At 54.4% G+C, this 22,042-nt stretch overlaps 10 protein-coding genes across 10 annotated transcripts; 8 read left to right on the top strand and 2 right to left on the bottom strand.

Moving 5' to 3' along the window:
- Positions 1–594: 594 nt before the first annotated feature.
- Positions 595–2,009, top strand: B0T26DRAFT_244851 (uncharacterized protein). The gene is made up of 2 exons (XM_060433964.1): positions 595–843; positions 1,443–2,009. The coding sequence occupies exons 1-2, from the start codon at positions 703–705 to the stop codon at positions 1,761–1,763; spliced, it is 462 nt and encodes a 153-aa protein (XP_060298928.1). The 5' UTR covers positions 595–702; the 3' UTR covers positions 1,764–2,009.
- An 882-nt stretch (positions 2,010–2,891) lies between these two features.
- B0T26DRAFT_674626 (uncharacterized protein) lies at positions 2,892–3,886 on the top strand (the record flags this gene model as incomplete). The annotated part of the gene is made up of 3 exons (XM_060439730.1): positions 2,892–2,990; positions 3,047–3,679; positions 3,752–3,886. 3 exons carry the CDS (start codon positions 2,892–2,894, stop codon positions 3,884–3,886), a joined length of 867 nt encoding a protein of 288 aa, XP_060298927.1.
- Positions 3,887–5,491: 1,605 nt separating this feature from the next.
- B0T26DRAFT_244800 (uncharacterized protein) lies at positions 5,492–6,668 on the top strand. Its single transcript, XM_060433963.1, has 2 exons — positions 5,492–6,397; positions 6,525–6,668. Exon 1 carries the CDS (start codon positions 5,710–5,712, stop codon positions 6,376–6,378), a length of 669 nt encoding a protein of 222 aa, XP_060298926.1. The 5' UTR covers positions 5,492–5,709; the 3' UTR covers positions 6,379–6,397; positions 6,525–6,668.
- A 3,815-nt stretch (positions 6,669–10,483) lies between these two features.
- B0T26DRAFT_642327 (kinase-like domain-containing protein) lies at positions 10,484–12,133 on the bottom strand (the record flags this gene model as incomplete). The annotated part of the gene is made up of 2 exons (XM_060437432.1): positions 10,484–11,476; positions 11,549–12,133. The coding sequence occupies 2 exons, from the start codon at positions 12,131–12,133 to the stop codon at positions 10,484–10,486; spliced, it is 1,578 nt and encodes a 525-aa protein (XP_060298925.1).
- A 1,062-nt stretch (positions 12,134–13,195) lies between these two features.
- B0T26DRAFT_704928 (uncharacterized protein) lies at positions 13,196–14,761 on the top strand. The gene has a single exon (XM_060441728.1). The coding sequence runs from the start codon at positions 13,637–13,639 to the stop codon at positions 14,501–14,503; it is 867 nt and encodes a 288-aa protein (XP_060298924.1). The 5' UTR covers positions 13,196–13,636; the 3' UTR covers positions 14,504–14,761.
- A 290-nt stretch (positions 14,762–15,051) lies between these two features.
- B0T26DRAFT_603797 (kinase-like domain-containing protein) lies at positions 15,052–15,609 on the top strand (the record flags this gene model as incomplete). Its single annotated transcript, XM_060435789.1, has 1 exon — positions 15,052–15,609. A coding segment is annotated over one exon (558 nt), but the record flags the coding sequence as incomplete, so codon positions are not given.
- A 220-nt stretch (positions 15,610–15,829) lies between these two features.
- Positions 15,830–18,187, top strand: B0T26DRAFT_244685 (heterokaryon incompatibility protein-domain-containing protein). Its single transcript, XM_060433962.1, has 4 exons — positions 15,830–16,103; positions 16,222–16,259; positions 16,325–17,159; positions 17,260–18,187. The coding sequence occupies exons 1-4, from the start codon at positions 16,036–16,038 to the stop codon at positions 18,026–18,028; spliced, it is 1,710 nt and encodes a 569-aa protein (XP_060298922.1). The 5' UTR covers positions 15,830–16,035; the 3' UTR covers positions 18,029–18,187.
- Positions 18,188–18,250: 63 nt separating this feature from the next.
- On the bottom strand, positions 18,251–20,398 carry B0T26DRAFT_870946 (D123-domain-containing protein). The gene is made up of 2 exons (XM_060447914.1): positions 19,914–20,398; positions 18,251–19,859 (listed from the first exon to the last, which is right to left on the bottom strand). The coding sequence occupies exons 1-2, from the start codon at positions 20,036–20,038 to the stop codon at positions 18,605–18,607; spliced, it is 1,380 nt and encodes a 459-aa protein (XP_060298921.1). The 5' UTR covers positions 20,039–20,398; the 3' UTR covers positions 18,251–18,604.
- A 277-nt stretch (positions 20,399–20,675) lies between these two features.
- Positions 20,676–21,292, top strand: B0T26DRAFT_643598 (cwf21 domain-containing protein; the record flags this gene model as incomplete). The annotated part of the gene is made up of 2 exons (XM_060437550.1): positions 20,676–20,905; positions 20,965–21,292. 2 exons carry the CDS (start codon positions 20,676–20,678, stop codon positions 21,290–21,292), a joined length of 558 nt encoding a protein of 185 aa, XP_060298920.1.
- On the top strand, positions 21,127–21,835 carry B0T26DRAFT_244646 (uncharacterized protein). The gene has a single exon (XM_060433961.1). The coding sequence runs from the start codon at positions 21,323–21,325 to the stop codon at positions 21,707–21,709; it is 387 nt and encodes a 128-aa protein (XP_060298919.1). The 5' UTR covers positions 21,127–21,322; the 3' UTR covers positions 21,710–21,835.
- Positions 21,836–22,042: the final 207 nt, after the last annotated feature.

Raw genomic sequence — 22,042 nt, 5'->3', positions numbered from 1 at the left:
TCGACTCGCTGGAGGGCAGGGGTTCAGTTCAGCTTGGACTTCAGGAGGAGCTTCCCGAAGCCTAGTTCTGGGCTAGAAGCAATTTGCGTCTTCTAGAAACCCGAAATCACGTTAATTTTGTCTTTGGCGGAGGCATAAGACGTCCTTTAATTGCAAGGTTCGAATGAAACACGTTTCTTTCATGCGTGGCTTGGCCCAGAGCCTCCACCCCTCATGCCGGACAGGCGCTGATGCACGGCCTCGCAAAAGATTTCCTGCCAAGAGGCGCGACGCTCGCGCTTTCGTGCCCTCGTGGCCTCTCGGACGATGCTAGCTGCGTGTCCCGTTGTCTCAGGAGTCACGACAGCCCTCCGAGGAGAGCCAACCGCACTGCTGCGTCGTCGAGTCCTGCCCGTGCCCGTGCTATTGCTCGTGCTTGCCCTTTCCCGTTCGTGCCTGTGCTCGTGTTCGTGCCCGAGGCTGACAACCAGGAATCTTGACAGCATTGAGATGCGCAATCTTGGATTTCCCGAGATTAGCCTCCTCCAGCCACGCTACCATGCGAACCATGACGGCACAGTTGCGCCTCTTGATGCTTTGTGGTGTGGACGGCGCCGCAATAGCCATCCAAGTCTGCCCGATTACTAGGTGCTGGGTATTGCGACGCGCCCAGGTTCCCACGACGGCGGTCCTTTGGCTTGCCGCCTTGTCGCTGGTGATCAGATGAACGGGGGAGAGTCGGGTACACGCGAAGTCACCAAAGACTTGCGCTCTGGTCCTACCTTGGCCCCGCCGGGGGGTAGACAGCAGCCTTGCCCGCCGTCGCGATCTCCCTATGGCGCTGCAACAGCTCGATCGAGCCGAGTACGTCGTGCACATTATGCCCTTGTTTTTGGTTCTCCTGGGAAGACGGCGAGCCGGGGTGGGGTTCTCCCCCCCCAAGGCAAGGTACCTTCACCTCCTCGGTCCGCCACACCCTATCCTTACCGCATGCCTCACCTTGCTGCGGATGTTATTCAAGAAAACTCATTGCCTTCTGTCCCTTTTTCCTTGCTAGCTCCTAAGGCTGGTCATTTTGCCCAGCCGGCCGCTCTCAGCTTTACTGTCCTGAACTGAGAGTAATAGTGGCCTAAAAGGCTGCCGAGCGTGGTGGTTGCCACGGAATATATGATAGTGTATGTTCCTGACCTAAGGTACAGTGCCTGGCATTTGCCCATTTGTTTCCCCTGTCCGGCAATCTGCTGGCTAATCATATGGCTGCCACTTCCAACCTTTTTCTACAACGCCCTATGGTGTGTATGGGCGTGTTGGCGTGTCAAGGCACCGATCTCTTCTTGCCTGTCTGATATAGCCCCCCAGTCGTTACCTTACCCCTTTTAGACAAGACTATGACAGACTACCACACCCTCAGCTACCTTCTCCGCTTGCTACCACGGCACTCCAGCGCCCTGACCTCACCCCAGCAGGCTCTAGGTACCGTGTTCCTGCTTTGGTACCTTGGAGTACCCGTCCCGGGCGCGCCCGCCAACCCCAGGTACCTTCGCGCACCGTTTTCTGCAAGCACTTACACGGGCTTGCTTCTGGTCCGCCAACCGCGAGTGTGGCTGTCTCTTGGGTCGCTCGACAGTAGGTTTGCCCGTCAGCGCTCTGGCACTCAGGCTCTCTGGCACTCAGGATCTCTGGTCCTCGCCCCTCCACCCTCCACCCCTCGCCCTCGCCTGTTTCTCCAGATGCATCACTTGACAGCAAGAGTGGTCGACAACCGCTCCAGGCCCATCTCATGAGGCAGGTGCCGCTGTTGGCGTGGTCTCCGTACTGGTAGCACCCCATAACTCGCTTATCGTCATGCTGTTCTCCGGCTGCATGGTAGGGCTCGTTTCATATTTTAATCTCCATCCGGCCTGTTGTTTTGTATCCTTCCATGCGTTTTCCAGGCATTCCTCTCTTTGGACAGTCGGCTTTTCCAGCCTCCTCTTTGGGTTAATCCGCCCAGGATTCTCGAATTTGATAATTTGTTCTACCAGTAACCCTAGCTGTCATGCCCCCTCGTTGCATCATTCTTAGAGGCCGGGGTCCTGTTTCTATATCCGGCAGCCATACCATGGCATAAGATCCTCAAATTATGCTACCGTCATCGTTGGACAAGGTGACTTAGCTCCGCACTCCTCAGGAACAATCTTCGTCTCGCACATGGCAAATCGGTTATGTGCTTTAACTTGGGTGAAAGGAGACACAAGAGCAATAAGCCTACTCCCTCCCCCCCGGCCTTGGACCCCCTAAGTCCTTAGGCCCCCCCTCAAAAGGTAGCAAAGATCAGACGATATAATGCGACCCATGCCCGCTTCTTCTTGCTTGAGGCTCTAAAAAATTGCTCTTGTTCGTGTAGAATTCTCAGAAAAAAGGTAGCAGGCACCAAGAATACCGACTGCCTGATCACCACGATAACCAGGAACGCGAATCTAAGCACCGAAGTCACATCGCTTTCTAGCCAGCAATGAGTAGCAGCTGAGGAGGGTCCACTAGGGTTGCCGTCATCGTCCGCCCAACCTTTTCGGAACCAACTCTTCACTCCGCGCAAGAGATTCTTCCTACCCAACAACACATACCACGACCGCATTTATAGTCTCTGTCAAGGGCGGCTTCTTCAACATCACATGTGCCCTGCCCCGCTACCAGGCCTCACCGCTTCACCTACATACCGTGACGGCAACTCCCTAAGTCGACGAGAGGCATATTGGACTGCCTCAGCCCGAGCCATACACAACAACTTTCCCCGACGTAGCCCCGCGGGGCTCAGTTCCAACAAATTCTTTCCATTCAGAGCCCGGCGACCAGCCAGAGCGGTTCGCTCTGGCGGAACCCATGTATCGGAGGCACGCTGGCGGGCAACTATCGTGTAGGACCGGACTACAATGTCGATTATGCGCCACAGGAGCCGCATTCGGCCGAGCAGGGCCAAGCTCCGCATCCATATGATGCCCATCACCACCGAGGCTCGCTCCAGCACGCCGGTCCGTCGCCTCTGCATGAGCAGTCGAGCCACCAGTCCCACCATGGCTTATCGCAGCATTATTCCACTGGCCATCACCCCCATCCAATCCTCACCGACCCGAGCCACATGGGAGGACACCCAAGCGCCCGGCACATGGGCCATTCGGGGCCGCCGCACTACGGCGCCGCAGGTCCCTCGCCCCACGCCGTTGTGGCGCCTCTCTACCCGTCTCTAACGCCGACCCATGGTCCTTCTGGTAGCCTAAAGCGACAAAGACCAGACGACCTTGATCTTTCTGTCTCGGGGATCCCCGACCTGGAACAGAGCGACTTGGAGCCCATGCAGCAAACACCTATGGGGACGTCGTACGGCCAAGGGGCGGGCGCTCCTCCGACGCACCACCACCACCGTCTGCCGGATACAGGGCCGCCGAACAAGCTTATGCGACGCGACGGAGAGAGCAGTTCGGGCGGGGGTGCTCCGAGCGTGGTGGGACAAGCAGGGATGCCGCACCCGGCTCCGCGTCCGAGGGGACCCAAGTTGAAATTCACACCAGAGGACGACCAACTTCTAATAGACCTCAAGGAAAACAAAAGCTTGACATGGAAACAAATCGCCGACTTCTTCCCTGGCAGATCAAGCGGGACCCTTCAAGTGCGATATTGCACGAAACTCAAGGCAAAGACGACGCAATGGACAGATGAAACGGTCAGTTATTTCGTGCTCTCTTTTATTTCTACAGTCCTTTCAGCGCAAAGCTAACTTGCTGGCGAACTACAGGACCAAAAGCTTAGGACGGCGCTTCAAGACTATGAAAACGAGAAGTGGCGCATAGTCGCCAACAAGGTCGGAACGGGCTTCACACCGGCTGCGTGTCGCGAGAGAGCAACGCAGTTGTTGGAGGACAACTTATAGCAATCGCTGTCCCCGCCGGGAGTTTCAGCTCCTGAGTCCGGGGACATAACCGTCTATCCGTCGCAGTTACAATAATAACTGCGCTACAAACACACGAGATCCACCTCTGAGACAAATCCAAGAAACCGAGACCGAGGCTACACAGAAAGCTTGGATTCCGGCCACTGAGGTGGAATGGTTAGCTAAACCCGACCGAACGAGACCTCGGACGCCGCACTGGTCCAGCAAGCATATCCAACACTGAGCCTTTCCGGATTGAATACTTGAGCACTCTCCATGCCCTTGATGGCTTCTTACTCTTTGCTTTAGCGAGGCGTATGGCAGGTGGCGGTAGCTTAGAGGAAGCGGCTCTGAAACACTGGTGGCATTCATTTTCTATCTTATTTTGCGCTCCCTTTACCTTGCCTTTGTCGATTTCCTATTATAATTCTCGTCGAGTAAATCGCTTGTTTATATTCTTTTCCCACTCAACTTTTGGTACCATTCTGCGGGGGTTTCTTTTGGCAGAGCGGGATAATATTAGAGATACCCGGAATACCGCCGACAAACTGCCCCCTTATGCCAGCTTTCTTTCCTTTGGTTTTTTTCTTTCCTTTCCGCTTTCCCTACAGCTTGCAACATTGGCTGTTGTTGCTATGATATAGAACCGGGCTCAAACCGAAGACACGATATACACGATACCGCTTTGCGACGATGATGACTCCCTCCTCCGGGTGAAACATGCGCTGATGATTTTGGGTCGCAACGGTTTCGTCCACATGCACCAGAACTCTTCTTGATGGGAGAAGATCCAGCAAAAGCTGACACGAGTGAGGTTCCCAAGCATGGGCGGAGGAGCAGAGCAGCGGAGCGGACCAAGAGACGAAACTTTGTTCGGCGCGGCAGAAAAGAATTTTGGGTGTGCCAATATGTTTTGATATATCAGGAGCCGCTCCTGGGCGGTAGTTCGCTAATGATGCTGGGGCAACATAGGGTAGGATTTATGTAGGGTACAGTAGCTACAGACATAGATCCGGCACTTGTCTACTTAATGAAGTAATAGTTCTGTTGCTCTTTGGCGAAATATAGTATCCAAGTCTGCTAAGCTGTTTTGAACGACGATTTATTGGGGCAAGGCGACCTCGCTCATGAGATTTTGGACGGTGAAACTAGGCATTCGCGCACGCATACACATGGTCGACGGATGTCGTAACGGTAGAGTTTCAAACGGCCTGGCCGCATCAACGGCGACCCGTGTGCACAACAACAGCATTTGCCAAGGCCAGCGAGGAGCCCCCCCGTCTTACCAGGCACTACACGCACCAACGTTTTACTGCTTGACCGATTTTCAACTGTCAATGAAGGAATTAGTATCGGACATTCCGTATACGTAGGCAAGTTATCTATGGCACGAGAATATATTACGGTATACGCACAGATAAGTACGCAACGGGTATCTCAATATCGACCACTGCAAACGCAAGGCCGCCGAGAAGAACCCAGAGTCTTCCGTAGCAACCCTGGTTTGACAGCCTGTCGGAAGCCGTGTCGGCGAGCTCGGGTCGGGAATCGACTTTGACAAGGTGCCCCCCAAATCGAGACGACAGGCGTCGAAGCGCCCCGCTAAGTCGGGACCACCACCTCTTTTATGCCAGGGTCCGGCAGCAGCTTGGGCCTCCTCCCTGTTCGTTCAACGTTGTCACTTCTGGGGTGACTAACATCCGTATCGAGTACGGGCATCAACCGAGTTCATTCATGTTTATTTTAGGACACGCCGTTTAAGAAACACCAGTTGTAGGCGACATTGAGGATTCAACAGCAAAGCAATTGGCGGGTAGGATTTGATGAAGTATGGATACCTGCCTAGTTCATCGTTCCTGATTGAAGGTCTCCCTGCCAGCTTTTCAAATCCTTCCAGGTTTCGTTTCTCTCGGCAGCGCTCCGAAAAAAAAGGAACGCCCAGCAATTCAACACAGCATCCGAATCGGGGCCCCCTGTCGTCAACTCAGCCTTGCTTTTGTCCGACAAGAGGGGATGCAAGGCTAGGATGGCCTGTAAAATGGAAGATGCCTTGTACTACGACCGCTGGGGGAGGGAGGTGGCTGGCTGGTGGGGCAAGGAACATGGACAGAAGCTGCCCGCGTTCCTGGCGGGGTTCCTGTCGCGTCATCTCTAACGGCCACCCGCCCGCTGATCGGGGAACGCACCCAGGGGTTCTTTTCGACCACTGCAGCCTAGAAGCTGGGGTCGACTTGAGCGGAGAATCGCAGTCCAAAAAAGACAAAGCTGCTGCGACGCGCGCGCGATGCGACATCAAGTCACGTCGTCGTCACGACCACAACCGCTGTGGCTTGGGAGGTCTTGTCTTCACGGGTGTTCCTTTACAATATTTCTCGCCATTATGTGCGCGGAATCCTCGGGGCTATCTCGCGATTGCTAGGAGGGATATTATGTGGCTTGACTTTCTCCAAAGAATGCGGCTTGTCCATCCATTCGCACAAAACCTCTACTAGCCCCGAAAGCCGGCTCCCGGTCAGTCTTGATCTCGCTAATATCACGACCTACTCACCTCCAGACACCGCGCAGACACGGACAGATAGCCCCAACCACGCCATACGGAGGGAGTGTGGACTAATTAACGACTCGTTGATACAATCAGGAAAAAAGCAGGCAGGACAGCCCGCCAATTCCGGCGTACCTTGTTTAAGCTTGCGTGCTCGGTCCTGATAGCGAGCGAGCACACAATGCTCTCTCTCCCTTGATGATCGTGACGTGGATTGGTTCACGGACGCAGTCATTTGCCTAGTGTTTCCTCATTCCTATTGCAGACTAGCCGTCAGTCTTGTCGGCGGAACATGTCAACATCTGCACACTCAAGCGAGCGTACAATGGTGGTCCTCGCACCCACAGTGCTACCTCGGGTGGGCTGCTGTCCAGTCGGAGATTAAATCCCAATATCTGGTCTCATGCTCCATGGCTCACAATTATATTTTTTTTCCTTCTCCTGGTGGCTCGTCCAGCTGGCGGTACTTTCTCGGCCAGATCACGCCGTTTTCTTTGTATCGACTTGTACCCGAGACATTCACCAGTCACTCTGCCTTGTCGTCCACACCTTCAAGCCAACTAGGCACCTTCTAGCTGCGGTGGTTGGATTACTCATAGCTCGCCGGCGGCGCTGAGCTTGCTCACACTACTCGTGCCTACGAAGCGTCTTCTCCCAGGGCAGCTGCTCCCCGTTCCGTTCCGTGAATAAGGCTAAGGGCAGCCCTTGAGACGATTTGGGGGTTGCTCTGCGAAGCTTGCTGGCAGTCGGCCTTTTTTCTTCACTCGGGCACGGAGTCCCGACGATGTCATAGAGCCCGGAGATGGCGGTCTCAGTCGAAAAAATTCACGACGCTCACCGTTGGCATGATATATAGAGAGAGCTTAAAACTTTGTGCTCTAGATACTCCGTTTTTGCCCCTGGCCGTATCGCAAGACCTCGAGAGAAAGGGAAGAGGTCTTTCTCAATCTCATGATCCGCGAGCAAACCTGCAATCCCTTCCATCCAGCCGTCTTCAACCTTATTAGCCGAGTCCCCCACATCCAGTCTTTCACCTGAAACATTGGGAAAGCTGCGGACGCAAGGGCGTCTTTCTCAAGCTAGTTCGTTGGATATCGGATATCCTCAGAGGGCGGTGCCTGTTTGACCAACCACCTGTAATATTTGGGTTGCGTTATACCTGAAACCTAGACTATATCAAGCGTGATATCAGAGGTATATCGAGGCCCTATTATGGGCATGCCAGGCCCCTCCCCCTCCCCCTCCCCCTCCCCCTTCCCGCCAGACACAACCCAAGATGCAAAAAGCCAGGGAACGGGTTGTTGGGGAGAAGGATGGAAAAGGGTAGCTCCGTGACCTAGTCGCTGACAGCACCGCGAATCCGGTCCCTGTAGTTCACACGGATCGTCAAGGCCTTCTGTTTTGACAAGATTTACAGACCGCCAGCTGCCCAGACTCGACAGCAACGGCGATAGCTCGAGGAAGAGCGGTGAGCCAAGGGAGGGGAAGAGGGGAAGGTTCCCGTGATGGAGGCGAGAGGAGGTTTTCTCTTGCGTGGCCGACCCCCATTGGGCGATGGCCAACGTTCGCTGCCTTGAATCGACCGACGATGAGCGGTTTTCCGAGGCAAGGGGGCCAGAACAAACAAGCAAGCAGAAAACCAGTCAGTCACTAGCGCACGGTCAGAGCTTTCTGCCGTCCCAAGCTTTTGGGGCTTCGGGGTAATATGCCATGCCCCCGTTTGGATACGATGATGTGCCTATCGCAAGCATCGGCGTGCCTGGTCTCGACCAAGTACGGTAACGAGGCAAATCACGGCTGCCCGTGCTTTGCTTCTCCCTGATCCCGCAACGTTGCAGTGGGGAGAAGACGGATTGAGAGTAACAGGAATTCGACGATCAGCCGCGCCTAGCGAGGCCAGTGCTTCCCCCCAACCAGTCCCGAGGTCGAGGTATTGGTTTCCATGGGAGCATACCTAGATGCCCCGAGTTTGGTGTCTACGTACCAGACTCGGGGCTTTCTATGACAGCCCAACATGTCTCTCTACCCACTACTCCCCATCATGCTCAAAACGTCGCCGTATCTACCGGGCGCCCTGCCCGTCCGTTCGGCAGTCCCTCCGTTAGATTGGAGGGAAGCCTTGCTGCGGGACAGCTTCTGCTACTACGATTTGAGCCCCCTCGCCTTCGCGAAGACCTCAACACAGCCGAGAGGCTCTTTCTTATTGGTGATAGCGAACGGCGTATTGAGGAGTGCGCAGACTACAGCTTAAAATATATGCATGGGGGCGGCGCCCAGAACTCGGATCCGCGTGAATAATTCTACAAGCTCCATCTTGGCCAAGATATAATCCTACTCTGGGATATAGTCTTCGCCCTGATCGTCGAGTTACTTCTGGACTTTTTTCTCGATATTCCCGAACCGGTCCTCATCCGAGGCTGTGAGGCTCTCCGGTGGCGGGCAGACAGTCATCCGCTTGCTTCCACCCGCAAGAGCCTCATCCGACCCCCGCCTCCGCTTCAGTGTCTGAACATGAGCATCGCCCTCTTGCACCAACTCTTACAACTTGGCAAAAGAGATAGTAATCTCTCCCTGAACCTTTTGGCTTCCGGGACAATCAAGCTTATTACCGAAATGCTTCAACCAAATCCGGAGGTTCTTTCCGCCATTGACCAAATTCCCATCTATATCCCGAAAGGTGCCCTCAAAAGTCTTCTTTATCGAGAGTGTCGTTTTCTCCTTCTTAGTCTGTTTTGGTCGCCGTACCATAACTCTTGCTTCCTTTCCCTTGTTCTTCCAGTATTCAACGTCAATCCCGATGAAGACCAGGGTCAATCCATTTGAACGGAGAATATAGTAATCCGCGAGTAAGTGCAAGTCTCGGCTTTTTTGCGAGTGTAATACCTCTAGAATACCACCAAGTTCTATCGTATTTTTATACGTAATCGAGAACACGGTGCTGCACGCTCCGGGAAAGGCGCCCTCTCCACCTCTCCTTATTTGGTTTAGCGCGGCCCTTCTACTTATTAACCTCACGACTCGATTATTACAAACCAGTCGACTGTTTGGGCCGTCTGTCTGTAAGGGTGCACGGGCACCACAAGGGATTGCTGGGTTGGTGTAATGAAGACTGAACAGAGGGCAAGCCCCTATCGCACGGGTAATACAGTCAAACTGGATTGCTACTCAAAGTGGATGAGTACAAAGATTGTGTATTGCTTGCTTGAAGAACCAAGCAAGCTCTATCTAGGACCGTGGCTACGGCCGTTGTATTTATCTATGTGTAAGGGAGCCAACCAGTGACGTCCCTTAGTCCCTTTCCGGGCCCTCGGCCGTCCGCCCGAGTCCCGGAGCCCCGCGTACGACCGTGTACGGGACCCGGGGACCTTCCTGATTGGTCGGGCCCAAACAGGGTGTGCCCCATTACCGTGCATTCCGCCAGGGATTCGTGACATTGTGTTAGTGTTGTGGGCACTACTATGTACCCAAATTGTTAACCAAGCCCCACAGCACCTCTCGAACCCCCTATAAGCCTAAGCATACTTAAGACAAGCCCACTAGAAGACTGTCGAACACAGGGCCACTTACGTAGCTTGTGGGCCTGCCTTAAGTCTATATTAAGGCCTGTCATTTCCCTTAAAAATAGATTTCTTCGAAGCAAGCAACGCACTCACCACTCTTTGTACTAGAGTCCCTCTATAATACAACTCCTCTCAGTCTTCCTTCTTCAGCACCTTCTGTTGCCTCCCGAAGACCCTGACTACGGGGCAGAGTCCCCTGCAACCTACGAGGTAGACTGCTGAGCAGAGCACTCACAGTCTAGGTAAGCGGCAGGCCTGTATCAGAGTTCTACAGACCTGTTGCGGTCAGCCTGCTTCCCTCAGTGCCTTACACAAGCCACTGTTTTACTAGACTGTAGGTACCCTGCAGTACCGGTCGGCCTAGGGTAACACCACAACATCCGAGCCTGCTTTACAAAAATTGACCATGAAGCGGAGTCAAGAAACAGCGAGGCCCCCCCGCCGCTTTCAAAAAGTGCGTCTAGCAAGCGCCCACCCTAATTCAAGAAAAGAAAACTATGAACCAGCGTCAAGTCCGGTAAAGGGCTCGAAATTAGGCGGTGCGATATCCTGGCCACTGCAGACGCGTAGCAAATACCCCGAGCCCTTCTTCTCCTCGTCCGCTTCAGCGATAATGGCGTTGAGCCCTTCGACCACCTCTAGAGCCCAGGGCCGATCATCCACCTTTGGCTTGATCATCTTGCCCCTAATAAGATCGAGCAACGCCGCAAGTGCCGTGTCTCCCTCGCACCGAGGATCGCGCTCGAGATACTTGATCGTCTTAGTCACCAGCTGGTGCACCACGGCAACTTTGGCTTTCTTGTCCGTGACTTCGTACATGGGAGGAGAAGCCTCCCTCGAGGAGGAGGAGGCCCCCCTGGCTTCGGCAAATTTGATGATGGCGTCGGGTCCGTACAGGAGCCAGAGAGTGAACTCGAGGAAGACACAGCCGAGTGACCAGATGTCGTACTTGCGGGACCTGGGCCGTGGGGAGTGCTTGTCGAGGCCCTCGAACTCTACCTCGGGGCCCTGGTAGGAAGGCGTCAGATGGGTGGCGAATGTCGCAGCCTTTCTGTAGACGGTAGGCCATTCGTGGATGCTCGAGATCCCGAAGTCTGCAATCTTCAGGACGGGGTCGCATTGTCTGGTAGTCCGTACCTCTTTGACGCAGAGGATGTTAAGGGGCTTGATGTCGCCGTGGCGGCAATTGAATCGATCGTGGAGCAGGTGCAGGGCCTCGGTAAGCCCGGACATTTGTTGGAGTGCCCATAAAACACGCGCCTGGGAGGTTTCAGGCTCGGTTGTCCAAAACTCCTGGAGGTTGCCGCCATCGACCCAGGGGAAGATGATGTATCCGTAGCGGGTGTTCATCCTGTCAATGCTGGCAAAGTGACGGATGATGTTGGGGTGTCTTAAGCCTTCGAGCTGCTCCAGTATGCGGTGTTCTTTCTCGAAGTCATCCTTATGTAGAAACTCCTTTACGGCGACATTCCGGTCATCTGTCTCGGCCTATCATGGTGGAATGAATTCTTTTAGTTTTCTGGGTCTCATTTATAGACCTAAGCGACCGAGGAAGCTTACCTCAAATCCTATCTGATGATCAGGGTGTATTGTTGCTTTGTGAACAATGCCGGCACCCCCGCGACTCTCGACACTGGAGGTGACGAACGGCAAGGGACATTGTTCGCTGATAGAGACGAGCCGGCCCTTTGTATCTAGAACAGGGGCTTGAAAGATAAACTGGTATTCATCTACCAGCTTGCTGACCGTTCCCTCGCCAAGCCCCCTCAGCCAAAACTGGGACTTATCATGGGATTCGCAGAATTCGGTTGTTGAATCCTGAGGATCACGAGAAAGTGGAAGGTGCTCATCTGTTAGATTTTCGTTGAGGAGGTTGTTTATACCTTGGGATCTGCCCATGAGGACAAGAGCAGCGAAAATCTTTGGGGCATGCACGGGAACCCAAGTTGGGGCGATTGGTGGGTTGAACCACCCAACGAGCCTAGAGATCTGCCCCTCGTCTCTGGCGAGTTCGATTCTGACATTTTCTTCGGTTATGAGCTTCTTCAACACACTAAAGGGTACGAATTTCCTGTTGTCAAGTGAGGAGCGAGCGTTAGCGGGGGGTAGCTTCTCTTTGTCTAGCCGTCTGAATAAGGATTCCATGTGGTTGGAGTGTCAAGATTGCGCACAGGTTCGGAGTAGAGGCAATTTTTGTCTGCTCAGCCATGTTTTGGTGACGGAGACGACAGGTGAAGAACACATAAAGGCTGAACTCAGGGCCATCTTCTCTGACCTTCTATTTGCTGAGCCCTCTCGCGCGAGCCTCGTGCTTATCCGAAGTGAGGGGAACGACAAGGCTTTGCAAATACCACTAGGCACCCATACATACCTACCTATGCTAATCAGGGTGGGATGGTCAGCGCCGCGTTGTGGCCCTGTACGAGCTTCCTTGTTCCGTACATTTATCTAAAGGTCGAGGTACCAAGTCATAATTTCTACAGATAAAGATTAAAGTAAGAAACTGGATTTCCTAAGGGTACCTACGTTTGTGTTGTGAGTAAATGGCGACGATCCCCATGATCCCCTGGAGCTGTCGAGACACCTTGAGTCACAAGGGTCCGAACATCTTCTTCCTGCAGCTCGGTGGAACATTGGCCCTTTGGTACTCGTATTTGTTCTTTTCCTTCCCTCAACAACCCCAGGTGACGAGGACTTCTAGAGAATGCGCAGCAAGGCATCGGCTCCTGCGGAGTTCGGGCCTCACTGCCAAATACGTCGATGTGTGGTTGTACAGCATTTCCGCTCTCTCTTCATTCAAGCTTTGGCCTCAAGCACGCCATGAAACAAGCAACAAATCAGAGATGCTGTTGGAAAGCTTCCACCAGAGTAGGCCGAAACTCGTTTCAATGCAACACTCTGATTGTGTCTGAGGTGAGAAGATAAGTCTTGCCGGCTAGGGACCCCGTACTACTGTGAAGGCAGGCATATACGAGAGTCAATGCTGCAAGTAAGGAATGGCTGTATTCGTAAATAACTAAGCTAGGGAAAGGAGAAGGAAAATAGGAAACCTGCGATTCCTGCAGGCTGTGGTTTTGTGGTTTTGTGGTGGGGCAATTGGGCTAGCCCTAATTGGGAAGAGGGGCTGCGAGGTGGAGCCTGCAGCCAAGGTCAAGAACAGTGGGGGTGCAGTGTGGGCCCTGCAGCCAGTGCATGGTTGCGGTACCACGGGCTATAGTTCGGCCGTGCCGTAACAACTACCCTGTAAAATGAGGGGTTTCCTGGGCTAGGCCCGAAAGGCTACCCGGCGTACACTAGATGAGACCTTGGTTGGCCAATGCAAAGACGACGGCAGGTATCCCTTCCCCAGCGTCTGTCATGGAGGGTAGATGCGTGACTTTGCATCTAATATTCCTGATAAGGCAGCCTTGTGAAGGACCTTACTGATTATATATACAGTAGGAGCGATTATAGTCTAATTCGGTGAAGGCGAGGGCGTGACTTGGCCAATTCCAGCCCGTGGAAAGATTTCGAAATGTGCTCGGACGCAGTCGCTTCAACATCCAATTGACCAACTTGATACCTGCATCGACATCCGGCCTATCTTGCTGGGTCACCAGGGACGCTTCATTGACTGAGGTCTCCAGTGTAATAAGAAGGGAAAACGCCATGGGCTTTAAATCTATCCTGTCTTGCGGACTTGCCAGCATTCACTCAGATTTTGACGAATTCGGGGAGCTGCCGTCGCAGTACATATCGCAGAGTCGGAGCAGGCCTGCAGAAGATATTTTTCAGAGCCCGAGGAGACGATTCACCTCCCCCGTTCTAGTAAGAGGGACGGCAGACAACCTTCAACAGTTAACGAGAGGACATACATTTCCAAGTGGGGCAGGAGCCACGCAGCAACCTGTTAGACGGCCAAAGAGACGACATACCGTTCCTGGCACTGGCACCGTCACCAGTAAACATCTCATCCAGTGGACTCCCGAGCTGACGACTTTCGAAATGTCTCGCACCCCACGGACCCGTGGAATAGATCAAGCGAGGCGAAGTGACAGCTGGGTGAGCGGAAAACGGAGAGACGCCATCTACGGTGACTTCCGACAACGCCTGGATAAAGCGCTAAGACAGAACTCCTGGATTCCTGACCAGTACTGGAAAGAGTTCCTGAAGAATAAAGACAACATTGAGGCGATACTGAGAAGTAGGAACGTGACGCAGAAGCGCAACCGTTCAGAAATGGTCGATTTCTTTCATGACATGGCCCCTCAGCTGTTCACAATATTCGTTGTCGAAGGTGGCGAGGAACATCTTCTTGCACTTATGAGGGCCAAATCACTGACAAAAGTCTACCACTACGGTACGAATTCGTCAAAAGCTCCGAGGCGCAGCCAGCTTGTCTCTTCGTCCAGACAGAGGTCGGAAAAAAACTGCTCAAGACCAAGAAGAACGCCGATGAATGGGCAATTAGGGATTGCTTCGACAGACTGGTCGACCGGCAATGGCGATTCTTGGTCCCCCGGTTGCGTTGGATGACAGTCGGGGACTCGGTCGGCAACTCTATATGTCGGCCGCCATTTCTACCATTAGGACCGAAGAAAGAGATAATCAGTCGCACGCTCTTTAGCGAAGTATCGAAGTGTGTAGTCCATTGTGATTACATTAACATTCCATGCAGCGATCTGGTACGTGTTTCGCTTTCGTCCTTCCAACACCTGATGGGTTGGTTCTGTCTCTCAAGGCAAACACTGAAAATCTGATGCGGGGTACAGAAGATCCCTATGCATAACGACAAGCACCCCACAGTCGCTGTTAAGCGGCTAATTCCGTCAGGCCAGCTGAGCGATGAAAAATTATTCAACTCCTTCGTAGCGGCCGAATATGAGACACTGGACATGCTCCGAAACCCGGAGGCTTTCAACACTCCGCACTTGATCAAGGCAAGCGCGTTCTATACTTACAAGAATGATTTCTTCATCGTCTTTCCCTTTGCTCAGCACGGCAACCTGAGGACATTCTGGAACCAGAAAAAAGCCGCGATCCAAGACAAGTCTTACATGAAATGGTTCTTTCGTCAGATCCAGGGTCTGGCCGAGGCCATTGAGCTGCTGCATGGGAAAGCCAACAACAAGAACTGCCGCCATGGGGACTTGAAACCGGAGAACATTCTAGTATTCGAGTCTTCCGCGGCCAAGAGCCTCGGTGATCAGACTTCGTGCGTTTTAGTCATCTCTGACATGGGAGTCTCGAAAACGCATGACCTTTCAACGCAAGAGCGTCGAAAGGCGACCACCATACAAGCAGCATATACTCAAACGTACCGGGCGCCGGAGACAGTGTTGTTCGCAAATCAGCCAACAACACGCCGCTACGATATATGGTCGTTTGGCTGCCTCTGTTTGGAGTTTCTGATATGGCTGCTGTACGGAAGCGATGAGCTGAAGCAGTTTCGCGACGAGATCATGGCTAGTCCCGACGGAAGCTTCTTTGTGGTCCCCCGGAAGGAAATGGCAGTGGCCGAGGTCAGCCGCGAAGTGAAGAAGTGGGTCCAGAAGCTGGAGCTTGACAGCAAATGCTCTGTGCCAAGTTTGAGCAGCACCGCGGTTGGCCGGTTACTGACCCTTATCGAGGACCGTCTGCTCGTCGCCACCGTAACTAATACCGAAACGGCACCAAACCAGTCGTCTAAGAACGATCCCGACCCGTACAAACCCAACGTGAGGGCAAATGCTCGAGAGTTGTGCGACACGCTCCGGGAGATTGTGAGCGATGCGACTGAGGATCGCATCAAATGGGTCAATTTAGTCGACCCGATCACCACCCAAAGTTGGATTGGAGGGAGACATACCGCAACTTCTCGACGAGAGAGCCTTGAGCTGGGATCAAGAAATGACGTACCTATCTTACAAATGATTCCTGCTCCCTAAAATAAGCGTTTGCTTACTTTCCCTCTTCTCACAGCCCAGTGACCGCTGGGAGTACGTTCCCGACGAGCCTTTAGCTCAGAGGATGCAAGCTTTTCTTATTCGGTCAGCTCCACCCAGTGAGCCGTCGAAACTCTGTGGCCGATGCAGCCCTATGCCACTCTGGTCTCCCGGGTGCAACTTCGAAGACACGGCGACAGGGTTACAGAAAGGTCCTGACCAATGTGCTCTCTGCCACGTCCTTTCTCAATCACTCGCAAAATTATCTCCCCTGCCTAACGAACCTTAAACTTTCTTCAGATCTGGTTTGACTATTAAGGCGAACAATAGGGGACTACCACCTCTTGTCTCTCTTTGCACCCTCCCCAGTAAGTACTCCCCTTTCTTTGCCTTCATCACAAATCAAGACTTGGTTCTAAGAAAAAACTGCCAGGCGACGACGTGACCATCAGCTCTAATGTCCCACTTGGCTTCCCCCGGTTGCCCGGGCCTGGGAGCCCAGAACACATCCACCTTCTTGAGGAGTGGATCAGGCACTGTGACGGTCATCACCAGTGTCTGGATTACGGAGAGTCACCCACCTTTCTCCCGACGCGGCTTCTTGACATTGGCCAATCTGGGTCTCAACGCTGTCGTTTGATTTGTGATACCACACCATTAGTCAAGGCAAACACCAGGTATCTAGCCCTATCACACCGATGGGGAACTCCTCCTAAACATGGGGAGTGTGATCCCATGCGGGGCAAGATTGACCGCACTTTCCAGAGGAACATTGATCGACTCGTGCTGGGCATCCCCGACTCCGACTTGCCTCCCAAGTATCAAGACGCTGTTGCCGTATCCAGGAGCTTACGCATCCGCTACATCTGGATCGACTCACTGTGCATTATACAACACGACAAGAATGACCCATTAGATGAGGACCAGGGCCGGGACTTTGTCAAAGAAGCCGAAAAGATGGAACAAGTCTTCCGGTCCGCCTACGTGACTCTCGCAGCGAGCTGCGCCTCCTCGCCTGCTGAACACTTCCTTAAACCGCGGCCGACAAGGTTATCTGCCACTCTGAGAACAGCAGAAAACGCGTGCTACTTTGCCAGCGAGGCCATCGACGACTTTTACCACGACGTCGAGCAAGGCCATCTGATGACGCGAGGGTGGGTGTTTCAAGAGCGCGTGCTCTCGCGGCGGACGATTTTCTTTACCCAGAAACAAACGTATTGGGAATGCGGCGAGGGGATCTGCTGCGAGACGCTCACCAGGGTGAAGAAGTCAGTTTTTTCCTTGCCTCTCCCCGCGTCACCCAACCCTCAGACCCTGCCCTCTGTCTTTATCATCTTGTACTTGATATTTGACTGACAAAACTACCAGCCCCAAAAGCTCCCTCCTCGGCGCCGCCAACTTTCCTCAATCCTTTCCCACCCACGAACCCGCCAAAATCGTCGCGCTCTACCAGAGCCTCTACGAGCGCTACTCAAGACTAAAGCTAAGCTACCCAGCCGACAGACCCAGCGCCATCAGGGGACTCGAGACGCGGCTGCTGCGCTTCCTAGACACATCTGGCGGGTGTGGCGTACTTGACAAGTACCTCCACCCGGGCCTCCTCTGGCAACGAAGCGCGGACAAGGTCACGCGGATTGATTTTTCATCTTCGGGGCGTCACCAGCCGCCGTCGTGGTCGTGGATGGCATACGATGGTCCCATCATGTACATGGTGGCCGGACCGGCGCTTGAGTCTGAGCTCGTCGGATGGAGCCGAGACGTCGCGGCGCCGAGATGGGGTGGGGCGGATCACCTTGAGGGAGAGATGGCGGAACTGTCGCTGGCGTTGCCGGCTACTGTGCGTGGCATTATCCCTGATTTGGGACAGAACGCGGCGCGCAGGGCTTTCTTTGACGATCCTGGTCGGAGCTTTGCTGGGAGTGAAGGGTCTTTCAAGTGCGTTGTTGTTGGCTCGACTAAGCCTTCGGCGAATGACGGGCCTAGGGGTCCGATCTTTTATGCTCTTATTGTGGTTCGCACACGGGTGAATGGGGCAGGAGAGTATGGCAATAGCTACTACCAAAGGGCGGGGGTCGCGAAGTTGAGGAAACACCAAATGGTATGGCATGAGCCAGCTGAACAGGCATATATCATCTAAACTCTAGCGAGGCAAAATTGTCGGGGTTTAGGGGACGGGTTTTGGGGTTATTGGGTAGTAGGGCAAATAAAGTCTCAACGCTGTCAATGCCATATCGCCTAGATGTCGCTTTGCGTGCTGGTGCTCGTGTATCCCGGCCTCCTCTGCCCTTGAGACCAAAGAACCGATCTAGGATCCGCTGAACATTTCACCATCTTAGATCAACCACGCTGGCAAGTCCTGCAACTGGATATCAGCCTTTAGGCGGCCGGTGGGTATATAAAATAAAGAAAATTGTCCACCATCCGGATACCGGGACAGACATGCTAACTATGTCTATCAAGTTCATCCATCACAAGGGAGCGGATAGTAAGCCCAAGCCGTACGTACGCATTACAGCGATCTTCCTGTACTTTGTCTTTTGCATTAGTATAATATGACATGGCCCATCCCCGTCTTTAACAAACAGCAGAGATATCATATGCCACTAGCTATCTATCTGCCAAACGTAGATGCCCGTCCAATATCACTTTTCGGTTTATCCATGCATGAATGCAAGCAAAGCGGATCGCGCACAAAACAAAACAAAACAAAACATCAACCCCGCCAACGGCCGCCGCCGGCGCCGTTCTCGGTAAGCCGCTGCCAGCGCTGGGCAAACTCGCGCATGCCGCCCTCGCCGGCCATGCTCGCATCGACGACGTCTTTGGGCAGCTTGTGCGCCGAGTAGGGTGCCGAGCTGAAGTTGTAGGCGGTGGGGTCGTCCTGCTCGACGAGGCGCAGCTCGGGCTCGTGTTCTTCTTCTTCGTCATCGGTAGTAGTCAGACCCCCAGCGTCATCATCATCTGTATCGGCATCGTCTACGGCCGCCGCGTGCGCGTCCTGCGCCGACACGGCACCGCCCAGCACCGGCCGTGCCACGCGCACGCCCAGCAGCTCGCCCCAGCCAAACAGCAGCGTGTCGGTCCGCGGCGCCCACGGGTTGATGTCGATCAGCCGCGCGCGGCCGAGGCGGCCGGGTTTGGCTCTGTCTGCGTCTGTGTCTGGATCATCATCATCATCAGAGGAGGAGGAGGAGGAGTCGTAGGTCGCTGCTTCGGGAATGTACACGTCAAAGACAAAACACGCGTCGGGAAAAGTTAGGCGTAGCTGCGCGCGGAAGAGTTCTCGTACCCGTGCGACGATGGCGCCGCGCAGCGACCGCAGGAAGCCGTAGTACGCCAGGTCGCGCTGCGTGATGGCGACCAGGTTGCGGTCCTTGACGAAGCAGCGGAACTCGAGCGAGGGCAGCGGCGAGAAGAAGGCGCGCAGGACGAGGACGGGGGAGAAGTTTTGAGTACTCTGAGAAGGGGGTGGCACGGTGTCGTCGAAGGCGTGGTCCAGGTCGTGGCTGACAAACGACGAGCTCTTGAGCAGCACGTACACGTCGTTGGCGCTCGTGCACTTGACCGTGTTGGGGTGCCGCGAGATCCACGTGGCGTCCTTGGGGCTCGACCAGTTCAGCTTGGGCGCCACCGCCCCGCCCAGCTCCGCGATCGCTGCCGTGATGGCTGTGTGCAGCGCCGGGAACCGCCGGTTCGGTGGGAGTGGCGGCGGGCCCGCGTCTGACTCGGAGTCGGAGTCGGAGTCGGAGGAGTCTTCCTCCTGCTGGCCGTAGCCGCCGCCGGAGCGCGAAGGCGGCCGGTGCGCCGCCGCCGACGTGAAGGTCGGCTCCCAGTCTTGGTCGGCGGCGCTGGCGGAGGTAGTGGTGTCGTCACCCTCGTCGGCGAGGATGATGCCGTCTTCGCGCAGGTACGAGACGAAGCCGGCCGTGAGCGGGATTATGCGCGAGCGGATGCACGACGTGCGGTATCTGTTGGATGTGTTAGACATGTGTGTGTATATGTGTGTGTGTGTGTAGACATACTTGGGAAACCAGTTGTCGTAGGAGCAGTGCAGGATGTGGTCTCTTGTGACTGGCGGAAAGTGAAGCTCGCCGTCGTCTGGTGCGCTGCTGCTGCGCTGCGACATGGAAGCCTCAAAGGCAGGCATTTTGTGTCTGTTTCCTTCGTTTTGCGTCTATTTGTCCCTCTTATGTTTTATCTCTCTCTGCCGTTTTTCTTTTCTGTTTGGAAAGAATTGGTAGGTGCTTTGGAGGCGCTGCAACTTGATGACGGCTTATTCTTCAACGAAGTAAAGTACCGAGTAAGTATGAAACTTGAAGTAACAAAGCTTGCCAAATCTCAGGATATTCTTCTGGGTGAGCACCTAAGTCCCTGGTATAATCTGTCAGCTCTCGATTGGGAAATCCAAAATAAACCTCAGTTCAAGCACATGGATGCAAAGTTGCGACAGCTTGAGAGAGATGGATGATACATGTAGAAAAAGAACAAGGGATGAATCATGGTGGGGTTGAGTCACTGCCCTGCCTACCAGGGTTGTTAATGACGGCAGGGTATATTTGCCCCGCGCCTGCGCCAGCGCCCACGCCGCCCGCGCCGCCCGTTTTTCTGCCCCAAGCTAGCTTCCTAAAAAGGCTTTTTTAAACACTGCATCGTCAACTCACTTGCTCACCGCCTTTGCCCTCGTCGCCCTTGTCGTCGTCTTGAACGCCATCACATCACATCACATCACCACATCACAGTCTTTGCCGACGCGCCTCAATTTTTACTCTCAACAAGTCACAAAGATGGACAACGTCGGGCTCTCGACGCCGCGCGGTAGCGGCACGTCGGGGTACGTGCAGCGCAACCTGGCGCACACGCGACCGCGCGACAAGGCGGCGCCCTACCAGCCCCGCGAGAGCGACAACCTGCGCCACAAGCAGCGCCTGCCCGACAAGGGCCTGCTCGAGCACGAGCGCAAGCGCGAGGTCGAGGTCAAAGTCTTTGAGTTGCGCGACCAGCTCGAGGAGAAGGGGTCAGTCTTCTTTCCCTTAGTTTGATCATCACCATTGTCGTGACTGACACACCCTGCAGCGTCGGCGAGGACGAGATCGACGCCAAGTGCGACGCGTTGCGCAAGCAGCTCCTGGCTGACATGGACAGCAAGCGTAACGTGCCCGGGCCGACGCGGCTGAGAATGCACCAGGTCCACGAGCTCGCCGACGCCAAGATCAAGGAGAGCGAGCGCCTGCGCCAAGCCCTCAAGATCAGCAAGGACTACGAGGAGGGCAGCCACTGGAGGAAACAGGAGGAGCGCCAGAAGCAGGCCCTCGGGCGCGAGGCTGAGTCGAACCGCAGGAGGGATGATGTCGACGGAGGAGACGACGCCGACGCCGACGCCGACGACGACCGCCGGCGATGACCACCGTTTGAAAGGGGTTACTTTCTTTAAATGAGTTGGCGGCACGGCTACCACTCCATAATCTGTTCGGTTGCTAGTTGGCTTTCTCTGCTAGGAGTCTGGGACACTTGCGGGCTGGTTGCGGGCGTTGTGGCGTTATATCGGGTCTCCTTGGGCGTTGTCTGTTCTGCAGAACTGGCCATTCGATTGCCAGGACGGGCGGGTTATTGCATACGTATATCAAGGCACGACCGTTTGGTTACCAGCACGTTCTCGCCACTAAATTCTCGATTCTTGCACAAGATACAAAATAGGGTAGCGGGCAGGTTTATTCATATTCAAAGAGCAGGCGCATCGACAATGCGGGGATCACTTGTGGGTAAGCTTCCGGTCTTGCCCTTCGTGGGCTGCACAATACTCTGTCTTGATTATCATTGACCCGTCTTGGTTTCCAGCTGTGTTCTTTGTCGGCACGGGTTTTGTGGCCACCTTACTCGCAACAATTCTAGACCGGCTGACGACAAGGCGCGACTATGTCGGGCCGGGCCGACGCACCATATCCAGATTCTGGCTGCGTATGACTGGCAGGTAGGGCAGTGGCCTCGTATGGGGCGATAGCTGCAGAGTACACGTACGAGTACAGCCAGTACGGGATTCACCCTATTCCGTATTTCAGCCCGGAAGACACCACATGCAGGCAACATGTACCTGTACCCCGGCCTGCGGGGGAACCGGCACTGCATGGATATACCGGCGGTTACCTAGGTACGC

The sequence above is a fragment of the Lasiosphaeria miniovina genome, assembly GCF_030549165.1.
Source record: "Lasiosphaeria miniovina strain SMH2392-1A chromosome Unknown B0T26scaffold_3, whole genome shotgun sequence".
NCBI lineage: Eukaryota > Fungi > Ascomycota > Sordariomycetes > Sordariales > Lasiosphaeriaceae > Lasiosphaeria > Lasiosphaeria miniovina.
The sequence above is the reverse complement of the archived record's forward strand: the minus strand, read 5'-3'. Positions and strand labels throughout refer to the sequence as shown.

What these genes read in the sequence shown, in the direction of transcription:
- B0T26DRAFT_244800 (XM_060433963.1), top strand. Translation starts at nt 5,710, where the DNA reads ATGAAGTATGGATACCTGCCTAGTTCATCGTTCCTGATTGAAGGTCTC.
- B0T26DRAFT_704928 (XM_060441728.1), top strand. Translation starts at nt 13,637, where the DNA reads ATGGGCTTTAAATCTATCCTGTCTTGCGGACTTGCCAGCATTCACTCA.
- B0T26DRAFT_244646 (XM_060433961.1), top strand. Translation starts at nt 21,323, where the DNA reads ATGAGTTGGCGGCACGGCTACCACTCCATAATCTGTTCGGTTGCTAGT.
- B0T26DRAFT_870946 (XM_060447914.1), bottom strand. Translation starts at nt 20,038, where the DNA reads ATGCCTGCCTTTGAGGCTTCCATGTCGCAGCGCAGCAGCAGCGCACCA. An exon ending in TACGACAACTGGTTTCCCAA is followed by an intron (nt 19,860 to 19,913) that starts GTATGTCTACAC and finishes CACATCCAACAG; the next exon opens with ATACCGCACGTCGTGCATCC.
- B0T26DRAFT_244851 (XM_060433964.1), top strand. Translation starts at nt 703, where the DNA reads ATGAACGGGGGAGAGTCGGGTACACGCGAAGTCACCAAAGACTTGCGC. An exon ending in CAACAGCTCGATCGAGCCGA is followed by an intron (nt 844 to 1,442) that starts GTACGTCGTGCA and finishes ACCTCACCCCAG; the next exon opens with CAGGCTCTAGGTACCGTGTT.
- B0T26DRAFT_244685 (XM_060433962.1), top strand. Translation starts at nt 16,036, where the DNA reads ATGCAGCCCTATGCCACTCTGGTCTCCCGGGTGCAACTTCGAAGACAC. An exon ending in CTCTCTTTGCACCCTCCCCA is followed by an intron (nt 16,260 to 16,324) that starts GTAAGTACTCCC and finishes AAAAACTGCCAG; the next exon opens with GCGACGACGTGACCATCAGC. An exon ending in ACGCTCACCAGGGTGAAGAA is followed by an intron (nt 17,160 to 17,259) that starts GTCAGTTTTTTC and finishes CAAAACTACCAG; the next exon opens with CCCCAAAAGCTCCCTCCTCG.